Source organism: Astyanax mexicanus, chromosome 17 (genome assembly GCF_023375975.1).
Source record: "Astyanax mexicanus isolate ESR-SI-001 chromosome 17, AstMex3_surface, whole genome shotgun sequence".
NCBI lineage: Eukaryota > Metazoa > Chordata > Actinopteri > Characiformes > Acestrorhamphidae > Astyanax > Astyanax mexicanus.
Window position 1 is genome coordinate 45,850,684 of NC_064424.1, and position 13,305 is coordinate 45,863,988.

Here is a 13,305-nt window from a genome sequence, read left to right on the forward strand (position 1 = left end):
GAGGTATGGAACACCATTGCACTCAATACTGATAGAATAATTATAAGTGTAGTTAATAATGAAATACTTTACACTGCTTGTTTGGATTTTTTTGAATGATTATTATTTTGGATATAATTGGATACTTAAAAATGCACCAGATCAAATTGACCTTCTGAACTAAAACCCTGTTTTAACCAAGTTTTCTCACCTCATTCCACTTGGGCTCAGTGGTGTAACGGTACACCCGCGTCTTAGCTTTATTCACGAAGAACCCGAACGAGTCCACCTCCAGCGTGCAGTACAGATCTACAGACAGAGAACAGAGTCTGTTAGTGACACAGAACAACATAACGTTTATTAAAGAGCATTTTATCTCACTATTATTACCACTCACTGTGCTGTCTACTCTGGGAGGTAATAACTCTAAATGAAAGTACCCACACAACTTTAGTTAACTATGAAATATTGATGCTACCTCACAACTTCTACAGATGTGGGTGTTCCCCTGAAGTTACATTTCAAAATCAATTACACACTGCTGTCTCATGACTTTTGGCATGCCATTTGTGTAGATGTTGCTGCACGGTAGAATAGTGCACCTTCTCACTACTACAATAGGCAATCTGCTGTAGTAAAGAACTAACACAATCAAATGGTTGCTTTAAATGACATTTCTAGCAATCCTTCAAAGAACCACAAACAGACAGACAGATACAAAGACAGATAGACAGACATTTAGACAGACAGACAAATTGACTCACTTAAGCTCTGCTTGAGTCCGGAGGCAGAATGGATGATTACATTCAGGAAGCCGTGCAATCCAGGAGATTCATCCTCTGCAGAAACAAAAACAAGCTTGAATTACTATCTATAATATTTACTGATCTATAAATATATTATTTTTATATAATACTATATAATAGAAGTATAATATTTATTTATCTATTTTAAGTGTTCAGATTTTGTGGGAAAACAAAACTGCACTGACTTTAGACTTGATAATTAACACAGTGGATCAACACCAGCAGATGACAGACATGACTCTCCAAACCATCACTGATTGGTGGAAACTTCACACTAGACCTCGAGCAGTTTGGACTGTGTGTCTCTCCACTCTTCCTCCAGACTCTGCTCCCTTGATTTATAAAGTAAATGTAAAATGTACTGATGATCAGTGATGGTTTGGAGATACTGTGCTCACCTTCTTTGTTGATGGTGAGGGGGATGTGGTGGACGGTCTGGAGTTTAACGCAGGAGTTGGTCAGCATCTGCAGCTCCATGGAGGTCAGAGAGAAGGTCTTAAAGCCTTAAAGGAACAGATAACAGTAAACTCACAAAGTCAGAGATGCAGGAAAAACAGCAGACAGTCATACAGAGAGAGAGAGAGTGTTTTAGAATAGGGTCTCCTACATTTCTTCTGCTGTTCCCGAATCATGTCCTTCCACTCGGCACGCTCGTAGTCGGAGGAGATCAAGAACATGTAGCTCTGGAATGAAGGATACACGTCATAAGAAGTAATTCAATAATGAGAGAAAAAAAACATAGCACTTTATTTAAAATGTACCTACACAGGGGCTTCAGTTTCTGAATCAGTTTCTCTGATTTTGCTATTTATAGGTTTATGTTTGAGTAAAATGAACATTGTTGTTTTATTCTATAAACTACAGACAACATTTCTCCCAAATTCCTAATAAAAATATTCTCATTTAGAGCATTTATTTACAGAAAATGAGAAATGGCTGAAATAACAAAAAAAGTTGCAGAGCTTTCAGACCTCAAATAATGCAAAGAAAACAAGTTCATATTCATAAAGTTTTAAAACTTCAAGTTCAGAAATCAATATTTAGTGGAATAACCCTGTTTGTTTTTTAATCACAGTTTTTTTCATGCATCTTGGCATCATGTTCTCCTCCACCAGTCTTACACACTGCTTTTGGATAACTTTATGCTGCTTTACTCCTGGTGCAAAAATTCAAGCAGTTCAGTTTGGTGGTTTGATGGTTTGTGATCATCCATCTTCCTCTTGATTATATTCCAGAGGTTTTCAATTTGCTAAAATCAAAGAAACTCATCATTTTTAAGTGGCCTCTTTTTTCAGAGCTGTATATATAATATATCTATTGAATAATATATTTTATTCTTGTGCTCAGTGAGTGTTTAACCACTTCAGTTCGAAGGCTATAAGGGTCTTCTATATATTCTATAAAAGTATTAGATTTGGTTCCTTCTGTCTATACAAAGTGTTTATGTTACCGTGTATTGTTTGATCCGTGGTTGATACATTTTTGTATTTTTTGACATTGATTTATGTCTTTAACTTTTATGCAGCTTTGTTATGTTATCAACCTGGACTGTCTCATCATTTTTGGCGTGTTCTCTGTTCCTTTTTGGGCTCAATTTCAACTCAATCTCCTTTTACCTAAATGAAGTCTTAGATATTATATGTTTATTTATTTTTTTTAATACAAATTTTGGGAAAATTTTGCTCAGTGTCCTAATTCTATTAGCATAGCCACCATTTAGCTTTTTTTATGTTTTTGCTAATTCTATGCTAAAAACTCATTGTCATGTTTAGGACAAAAACATCATTCCCGTTACTGGAACTCACTCCTGTTACTGGCACTCAGTCCTGTTACTTTTTATGTCTTTAATAACAGGACTGAGTGCCAGTAACAGGAGCTACTGAAAAATATCTTTCCAGTTACTGGAACTCACTCCTGTTACTGGCACTCAGTCCTGTTACTTTTTATGTCTTTAGTAACAGGAGTGAGTTCCAGTAACAGGAATGATTTTTTTTTGTCATAAACATCAATTATTTCAACATGCAGTCAAACTAAAGACTTTTGTGAAAGAAAATCAAAGGAATGAGTGGACTTGCTTAGTTAAACATGCTTTTAAATGTCACATTTATTTAGTAAGCATCTTCAGATTAGAATACTATATAAATATATGTGTCATTAGATTAAAAAAAAGAGTTGAAAAAAGATACAAAAATAAGTTTTTGTTAATTTGGTTAAGTTCCAACAAGCAAATGGCACTGATTCAGTGGAATGGCCCTTATATTAATACCTGAATGGGCTCCTTGCACTCACGGCTCTGACGCATTTCCGTTTTCAAATAATGCGGCTCGGACGTTTCCGGTTGTATTGTTTACATTGGCCTGTATAGGCAAAACGTACATTTTTTACTAGCGAGAGGTCAAAATGAGTATCCAGCGTGAAGTTTTCAAGCCGTTTTCAGCACTGTTGTGTTCCTTTTTGCACGGCGTCTGCTAAGTTTTAAGGAAGCTTTAAGCTAATAAATCTAATAAACAGTGGCTAATGAACATTAGTCGGGACCACTTTACCATTTCGCCATATTAAAGGTCTGTAGCAAACATTTCATACCAGACTACCTGGTTAAACCAGAAACGTCAGAAGCTTGGAGACGACTGGCAAAGCATGCAGTGCCACTGCTTTTTAAATGGAATAATTAACGTAACAGCACCCAGGCTCCATGTATTTGGGAGAGGAGATCAGCGTACTTGCCTGAATGATCCACCAGCTAGCATTTTTATTATTATTATTATTATAGCGAGATATTATTATTATTATTGTTGTTATTATTATAATAGCTAATTATTATTATTATTATTATTATTATTATTATTATTAATATTATTAAAATATTATAGCTAGCATTTGTATTCTTATTTTTTACTAATATAGCTAGCGTTTTTATTATTAGTATAGCTTGATATTATTATTATTATTATAGCTAGAATTATTATTATAGCTATATATTATTATAAATTGTACTATTATTATTATTATTATTATTATTATTATTATTATTATTATTGCTAGCATTTTTATTATTATAGCCAGCATTTGTCTAATTATTTTTATAATGATTATTATAGTTTGCGTTATTATTATTACTAGCATTTTATTAGACTTCCATTTGATAACAGGAGAAACTATCACTAATGCACCTAGCAAGCTAGTTAGCTATACTAGCTAATGCTGAGCTATGTGGGCTAACGTAAAATATAAGAAAAAAAAACTTTGTAGTGTGTAGGTATGATATAGTTTATAGGCATATAGTTTAAAGCCTTTCTCTAGTTTTCTAGTGGTAGGCTTTACTGGTCTCCTTGAGGTTGAGGTTAATTTTTAGAAGCTCTTGTAAACACCAGCTGATAATACTGCCATAACGAGTGTATTGGAAAAGCCAAACAGGAAACGCTGGAGCAGCACTGATGAGAATGCGGAAGTAGTTGTGCAAAGAGCGCATTACATCTTATTAACCAAAATATAAAAGAAATATTGTATATTATGATATAAATGTTGCCTATATTGTTCAGCTCTACATTCAGCAGCTTTAACCATCAGTTTTTCTTGTTATTATTAGTTTTCTCTCACCTTGCCGTTCCTGTTGTGAACTCGGAGAGCCATGTTGGGGGACGTGAGCAGCAGCAGAGACTCCTGTTCTGAAAGCTTCTTCCGTAATCTATCAATGACCTTTGACCCTTTGTTGGCTCTCTGTGGGAGGAGAAGAGGAGAAGAGTGGAGGAGTTAGAGACGTTCCTGTTCCAGCAGCTCTTATTCCCATTAAAGACTGGACTGTTCTGTACTGGTGATGGAGTAATGGTCCAATTTCACACTGTATATTTCAGCCAATCACGAGCAAGCTGTTAGCTGCAGTGTTCCAAACGGAGCACAGAGTGAGCACGTTACACAACTGAACTGCAATCAGTTAATCAGTGAATTCAGACACAGAAATGTAGCATTAATTATTTATTGTTTTATTAAATATACAAAATAAAACTGATTCATTTTCTTTACTAAACATACAAAATATTTAAATTATTTAAAAAGTGTGTTTAAAAGTGTAGTGTTCATTTGTTATTGTGTATTCATTAATTAAAAGTACTAAATTACATTACAATTTTTTTTGGAAGGAAAATATTAACCACCAATACTTTTAATATATTTTTAGTAAACAAAAAAATTATACATAAATAAATGTGACAAAAATGAAAAAAATGGTGTAATAACCAAAAAAAAGCCATAGGGAAATTCATTATTTAAAATGCATTATTTTGTTTAAAAATTATTTTTTTAAATAAATGTATTATATATTCATATTATATTGTTCTAATAATTTATTACATGAAGAAATAATTTATTTACATGTATTTATTTATTTATTTACTTATATTTATATATATATATATCTGTCACAACACTTATGTTGCAGATAAATATGGTTTAGCTATGACAAATAAATAAAAATATATAATATAATTATTATATAAAAATAAATTGGCCGTCATTTTGGTGTTACCTTTAACATTACATTACATTTGTTACTGCTGGTTCAAATTGAGTGGAACAATATATTTTATATATATTAAAATAATTTTTTTTTTCCTGTATTTTAAACCTTAGAAATGGGCCAATGTGACCCGTGATTTAAAAGTATGATTATTATAAAGTGGAGGAAAAATTGGGATAAGAATTATTATAATTTGATTTTACCAAATTGAAAACCTCTGGAATATAATCAAGAGGAAGATGGATGATCACAAACCATCAAACCACCAAACTGAACTGCTTGAATTTTTACACCAGGAGTAAAGCAGCATAAAGTTATCCAAAAGCAGTGTGTAAGACTGGTGGAGGAGAACATGATGCCAAGATGAATAAAATGCATGTTACCTTTAAAACCTTTGTCACTGCTGGTTCAGATCGAGTGGAACAGTAGTTTTTATATATATTTTGAATTAAATTATTCATTTTTAGGCCGAGTAAGCTAGATAAATAAGATAAATGGTGATGAATATTTTTCTTCTATGTTAAACTGGTCTAGAAACTGGTCAATTTGACCCATAATTTAACAGTATGATAAATATAAAGTGTGTTAAATTAATTATTCCCGTGAGAAAAATAATCTAATCTTCTGTACCTTCTCTCTCTGGACCTCGTTCCTTAAGGAGGAGATCTTGATCTTAATGGCGTCCAGCTCCTCGTCCGGCACCTGCGGGATGGGAAGGGGCTCGGTCTCCTCGGCCGCCTGGAAGGTCAGATCTGACAGAGGGATGTACCACTTACTGTCATACTGCTGACTCTTCCTGAGAACAGAGAGAGAGAGAGAGAGAGAGAGAAGAGGATGAGCAGAAATAATCTAATATCAGGACCAAAATACACTTTGGAATCTAATAAGAGAGAAAGGAGAGTTGAGCTGTTGTGTATCTCTGTACTGATTCCAGTCTCAGCTTACAGACTAATGTGACACTGGACTCAATATGGTGATAATAGAACATTTATTCCACTCATATTTTTAAAATAAACACATTAATAAAAACTATATCTGTGATATAAAAGACAAAACTGAAAGGTCACGAGGGACGACGCTTCCCAACACAACCCTTTTCTATTATAAAGCACTGCAGAGTGTCTCACCACGCTTGGAGGAGAACACTAACACTAACATTAACTTTGGAATAGTTATATACAGCTCTGTAAAAAAAAAATAAGAAACCACTTAAAATTGATGAGTTCCTTTGATTTTACCAAATTAAAAACCTCTGGAATATAATCAAGAGGAAGATGGAGGATTTTTGCACCAGGAGTAAAGCAGCATAAAGTTATCCAAAAGCAGTGTGTAAGACTGGTGGAGGAGGAGAACATGATGCCAAGATGCATAAAAAAACTGTGATTAAAAACCAGGATTATTAAAACCACCAAATATTGATTTCTGAACTCTTAAAACTTTATGAATATGAACTTGTTTTCTTTGCATTATTTGGGCGGCTGACTGTTGACTGTTGTCAGGGTTTTAATCAGTGTGTGGAGCTCCTGTATTTTCCAACACCAAGATGGAAACACACTAGAAATTTACATGAACACACCTCACTTTCAAACCACCACACCCAACCATCAGTGTAGATTTATTCCTAAACTCCTACGCTATTTTAATGGGGCAGGCGCAAGGTGTAAAAATACACTGTTAAAGGGGTGTAAGATAGCAATGAGCATAATGACGCAACTTGCCTTCTAACACTATTTATTACTATTATTCAGATTGTACAAAATCTGCATAGACCAGAATAAATAGCTGAATTATGGTCTGTTTTGCAGAGTTAACTGTCATTTACAATAGCGCCTCCTATGGACTGTTATATTAATCATTATATCAGTATTTCGATGTAAAAAAATGTAATCCCTACTATCAAAACCCCCCCATCATTTTAAATCCCATCTGGACCCGGGCAGCTCATGGCACAGCCCGGACTCAACCCAAGTCCATCCTTTTGTTCTGTTCAGCGCAGGAGAGCCGTAGGTGTTCCTCAGGCCAGATCTGGAGCGGTGTTATCCACTCACCCTCCAATCTGCTTCTTCAGCTTGGCACAGAGCAGCAGGTCGGTGAAGAGGAAGACGTGGCGTAGCTTCCTCGCTCCCTCCACCAGCTCCACCATGAAGCTGTCCTTCAGCAGCTGCCGGTTCTACAAACACAAACACCAGTTTACATCAGGGCTGAATATACTGGCAAGAACCTGGAGATACTATACTTATCACGATACAGAGCCTAATATGATTAGATGTGTTTTAATTTTCAGTGATACAGTACCCTAGACTGTGTTTATGGGCTGTATTTATACTGTAATGTAAACTATGTACTTTCATTTCCTCAAAACAGTAAAGTACAGTATTTATTGTCATTTTTTTAAAGATTCTGAGCATCGCAAAACTTAATTTCATGATACTCAAGTGTATTAATATTGTCTTACACTGCTAGATTGCAATACTAATTAGTACACTCTAGATAGGACTCACTAAAATACATATAAAAGCATTTCACCTTTCTACTATCTCAAAATAAATGCATACTCTAGAATTTCAAAAAAACAAGATAGCATCTCAAAATAAAGATGTAGCATCTCAAATTAATAACTTAGTATCTTAACATGAGGTAGAATCTTAAAATAATGACTTAGTATCTCACAATAATGACTTAGTTTCTCAAAACAATAGGATAATATCTTAAAATAGTGAATTAGCATCTTAAAATAATGATGTGGCATCTCAAAAATAACAACTTAGTATCTCAAAATAATAAGGTGGGATCTTAAAATAGTGAATTAGCTTCTCAAAAGAATGAGATAGCATCTTAAAATAATCACAATAATGACTTAGTATTTCTAAATAAAGGGATAGCATCTCAAAATAATGACTTAGTATCTTAACATGAGATAGAATCTCAAAATAATGAGATAGCATCTCAAAACAATGACTTGTCATGTCAAAATAACGACTTAGTATGTCAAAATGATGAGGTAGCATCTCAAAATAATGACTTAGAGTTTTTTTTAAATAATGAGATAGCATCTCACAAAAATAACTTAGCATCTCAAAATAACAACTTAGTATCTTAAAATAATGACTTAGTATCTTAAAATAATGACTTAGTATCTCAAAATAACGACTTAGTATCTTAAAATAATGACTTAGTATCTTAAAATAATGACTTAGTATCTCAAAATAACAACTTAGTATCTTAAAATAATGACTTAGTATCTTAAAATAATGACTTAGTATCTCAAAATAACGACTTAGTATCTTAAAATAATGACTTAGTATCTCAAAATAATGACTTAGTATCTCAAAATAACGACTTAGTATCTTAAAATAATGACTTAGTATCTCAAAATAATGACTTAGTATCTCAAAATAACGACTTAGTATCTTAAAATAATGACTTAGTATCTTAAAATAATGACTTAGTATCTCAAAATAACGACTTAGTATCTTAAAATAATGACTTAGTATCTTAAAATAATGACTTAGTATCTCAAAATAACAACTTAGTATCTTAAAATAACGACTTAGTATCTTAAAATAATGACTTAGTATCTCAAAATAACGACTTAGTATCTTAAAATAATGACTTAGTATGTCAAAATGATTAGGTAGCATCTCAAAATAATGACTTAGAATTTCAAAATAATAACTTAGTATCTCAAAAGGATGATTTAGCATTTCAAAACAATAAAATAGCATCTCAAAATAATGACTTAGTGTCTTAAAATAATGAGACAGCATCTTAACATAATGACTTTGCATCGTAAAATATCGACTAAGCATTTTAAATGTTTGACTTAGCATCTCACAATACTAATATACACTGAATGCAGAGACGTGCAGAGAAGTGAAGTATCTAATTTTGTGGTCTTATTTATTTTGTGCAGTTTTGATATTTAATTTTATTGTTGTAAATTTTATACATGTAGTTGTCATGTTCCTCCTCAGTTTCTTCAATAATTGCATGTATATGTGTGTTTAAATGGGTTTTTAAAGGATAATTTTCAAAAATAAGTTTGGTTTGTATTTAATAAGAGAGGGTCTTGATTTAATGACCATGTATAATAAAAATGAAAATGTGGGTTCTAGTCTGAGAACAGTTGAGGACTGATGCTGTAGATCACTAGATCACGGTTCTGCTGCCTTCATGATCTGCAGTGACAGCATCTCTCAAGGAGCACCATCAGGGGGCAGTCTAGTCCTGATTCTGCACTGAGACACTAAACCCCCCCCCCCCCCCCCCTCACCCACCCCCCCACCCCCGGGAATGGGCATTAAAGCCCAGTGTCTGAGAGCCTTTGTGTAAATGTGAGATGAGAACGTGTGGAGGACATTTTGGAAAAGGTAAGCCGTGTCTGTGGATCATATGCGTATATCATATGCGTACATATGAGATAATGATTCGCCTGAGAGCTACAGAGAGGCCCTAATGTGTGAAAACACACACACACACACACAAATACACACACACACACATATTACATGCGGCCCACGGCTCTACGGTTCACACACCAGCACTCCTACAGCAACACGTCACCCCTGCAGTGGGACAACAAAAGGTGACATCACAAACAGCTCAGCCAATCAGACGCCTCTATCTGCACCCCCCTTAAACCCAGCGGTCACCCCACAATATTCTATATACTGTCTCTCATCAAAGGCCCTGCATGACATCACCCTGCGATATAACAGATCTCCCAATAGTATTAGGACGCCCCATTAAAAAGCTTTGCAATATATTTAAATATATAATTGCAACATCTGGACATTTGATCTTTATTAGAACATTGAATGTTCTAATGAGAGATAACATCATTTTTTAACATAATTCTTTAAAAATCATTTATAAAATGCAAAAAACAGATATGTAATTTTCTAACACATTTATTACTAATTAATAAATCAAACTCTCAAACTCGTGGTTATTAGTAAGCCATTAATCTTGAAACTATATATCTATTTAACCATTTAAACTGAAGATGTATTAGTTTGTAATCCAGTTTTATCGATTGCTTATATTGACCATAATAAACTAAAATGTATACCAAGTAATTCGTTATAAAAATGAAAAAAATATTAATATATATTTTTGTGTGTTTACAGCATAAAATGTCAAAAATTATCTATATATAGTATCTGTAGGAAACTACTGAGGCAGAGTTGGACCATGCAACATGACAATGTCCCAAAATACTTTAGTATATCCACCAAGGAATTGCAGGAATCCCCTTAAGCATTAAACAGCTGAAAGAATTCTGCATGGAGGAGTGGGAAAACTTTCTTATATTCAAATCAGAGACTTGTTAACAGTTATAGAAATGGTATTACACCCAAAGAAGTGAAATACTAGCTACATACATTTGTAATAAATGCACTATTCAGCTACTCTAAGTTGTAAATGCACACACATAGCTTATCTAGTCCCTGTAGAAAAGTACTGTGAATATTGATTAATTAATATGGATAAATTCTTTCTTCTTAAGACTTGTTAAATTGAATGAAAGATGAATGGAAATATGTTGTATTCATATACAATAGGTGGCGTCATTTGCTTAAATAATGTATTGTATTAAGCACTATTATGGTTTGTAAATAATCATGACAAGACTAACAGAGTTATCTAAAAGCAGTGTGTAAGACTGGTGGAGGAGAACATGATGCCAAGATGCATGAAAAAAAAAACTGTGATTGAAAAGCCATCAGGGTTATTCCACCAAATATTGATTTCTGAACTCTACTCTAAACTTGCTTTTTTTTTTTTTTTTTTTTCAGCTATGTCTCATTTTCTGAAAATACATGCTTTAAATGAAAATATATTAATTTAGTTTATAGAATAAAACAACAATGTTCATTTTACTCAAATATAAACCTATAAATAGCAAAATCAGAGAAACTGATTTAGAAAATGAAGTGTTGTTTTATTGTTTTCCAGAGCTGTATATGTATATGTATATATGTGTATAAATATATATGTGTATGTGTCTGAGGCCATGGCTGAAGTCATCATGCGCCACTCCAGAATGAGAACACCCAGCATGGCAGCAGCGCAGTTCCAGCACAAAAGCGCGATGGCCTGATTTCAGGGAGCTCCTGCCAACATAGCAGGACGGCTCTGTTCCAAATGGCACTGCTCACTTTCCCATAGAGCGGAATGGACTGAGAGTCCGCGGCCTCGCGCTCCATCTAACCGCCGTGAAGCACAATTAAACTGTTTGGACCGTGGCTGCTGAATAATTGAAAAGCAATCGTAAATTCTTTTCACTCAGCTCAGCATTTCTGGCGAACGCAAGAGGCTCTTCTAAAGCCAGGCGGCGATGATTAAACCCTAACGCTGACTGTTATAGCTCCAAGAATCCTTTATTACACTATTTTACACTTACATTTACATTAAGGGGCCTTTGGCAGACCCTCCGTAACCCATCCAGAGCAGGGTTACAGTGTTAACTGTGTTTTGGACGGAGGTGAATGAAACATTAACGACGCCCTTAAATTGAAAAACTGTATTGATCTTGGCATGGCTGGCACAGAATAATAATAATAATTAAGAGTTCACTGCATAAAAAAGCACAGGAATTGATTTTACTACATAGCGGTCTTAACTTTTTGTTCAAAACTGTACATAAATCCCATCCCATCCCTTCCAAAGAAAGCTCTAGTCACACTGAAAAAAATGTTAAAGCACAACGGTGACTTGGAGAATATGGTGTTGTTGATACTAGAGAGCAGCTCATCACCTCCAAACTCTGAGGGCTTATTCTCAGTATAAAACTACTAAAGCAGAAAGAATTGGACCATGCAACATGACAATGTCCCAAAGTACTTCAGTAAATTCAACAAGGACCTGCCCTAAAATTGAGACGATGCAAAAGGGATTTACAAGCGAAAGCCCCCTTAAGCATCAAACAGCTGAAAGATTCCTGCATGGAGGAGTGGGAAACATTCACTCCCAATCAACATCAAAGACTGGTTAACAGGCATGTGCCAATGAGTAAAACACCAGGCAGCTCTAAGAAACAGGACTGTTTTCCTTTAAAGTAAGACAGTTTAGTACATGAAACTACAAAGAAATTTTGCATAACTAAAATAGAGTTCTAAAATTGGCTAATTCCAAATTCCAATCCCTGGTGTCAATCATGCAAATTATGTATTGTACTCATCACAATGATGTTTTGTGAATAATCATGATAAGAATAATTAAATCATATGTGTTTATGCATTGAAAATGACCACTTAAATTATGAGTTTCTTTTTTACCAAATTGAAAACAATGTCATCAAGAGTAAGATGGATGATCACAAGCCATCAAACCATAAAGTTATCCAAAAGCAGTGTGTAAGACTGGTGGAGGAGAACATGATGCCAAGATGCATTAAAGCCAGCGTTATTCCACCAAATATTGATTTCTGAACTGTTTTCTGAAAAGTTTTCTGATTTCTGAAAGTTTTGCATTATTTGAAGTCTGAAAGCTCTGCATTTTTCATTCTTCATTTATCATTTTTGACCCCCGATCTACTGTCCAGAGAAGGCTTTTTTACTAGATTTTGGAGCATTGCTGTGGGGATTTGATTGCATTTTGTGAGAATAGCACAGAATTTTAATCCAAAACTAAAAAAAATCTCAAAAGTATTGGATGGAGCACCATCGTTCTAAAAACACAGTTTCACTGCTCCACAGCTCAATACTGGGGGGCTTTATACCCCTCAATATGTACAATCTTATGTAGCTCATTAGAAAGGGTGTCCACAAACATTTGGACAACTTCCTGTTGTTATGACCTCACAGAGCTGTCACCCAATAAGCCAGTATCATCCTGCTGCCTGAAAGAAAAATCCTGAGATTAAAACCAGTTAATCCCAAACCTTCCCCTACTTAAACCCCGCCCCCCACGTCCTTAAACTACGCCAAGAAGTAACAGAAACAAGCCTGCGTTTTCTGGAAGTTATGACATCATCGGCTGAGTGACACAGGAACTTATTCTCAG

At 34.4% G+C, this 13,305-nt stretch overlaps 1 protein-coding gene across 1 annotated transcript in view; it reads right to left on the reverse strand.

Moving 5' to 3' along the window:
- The window catches only part of bcr (BCR activator of RhoGEF and GTPase), a 137,337-nt gene that overhangs the window by 24,574 nt on the left and 99,458 nt on the right, over positions 1–13,305 (reverse strand). Inside the window, exons 9-15 of the mRNA XM_022676624.2 lie at positions 7,347–7,468; positions 5,929–6,094; positions 4,383–4,502; positions 1,393–1,468; positions 1,184–1,288; positions 744–818; positions 191–288 (exon numbers count right to left, since the gene is read on the reverse strand). Coding sequence (XP_022532345.1) covers positions 191–288; positions 744–818; positions 1,184–1,288; positions 1,393–1,468; positions 4,383–4,502; positions 5,929–6,094; positions 7,347–7,468 — 762 coding nt within the window. The remainder of the gene's footprint in view (positions 1–190; positions 289–743; positions 819–1,183; positions 1,289–1,392; positions 1,469–4,382; positions 4,503–5,928; positions 6,095–7,346; positions 7,469–13,305) is intronic.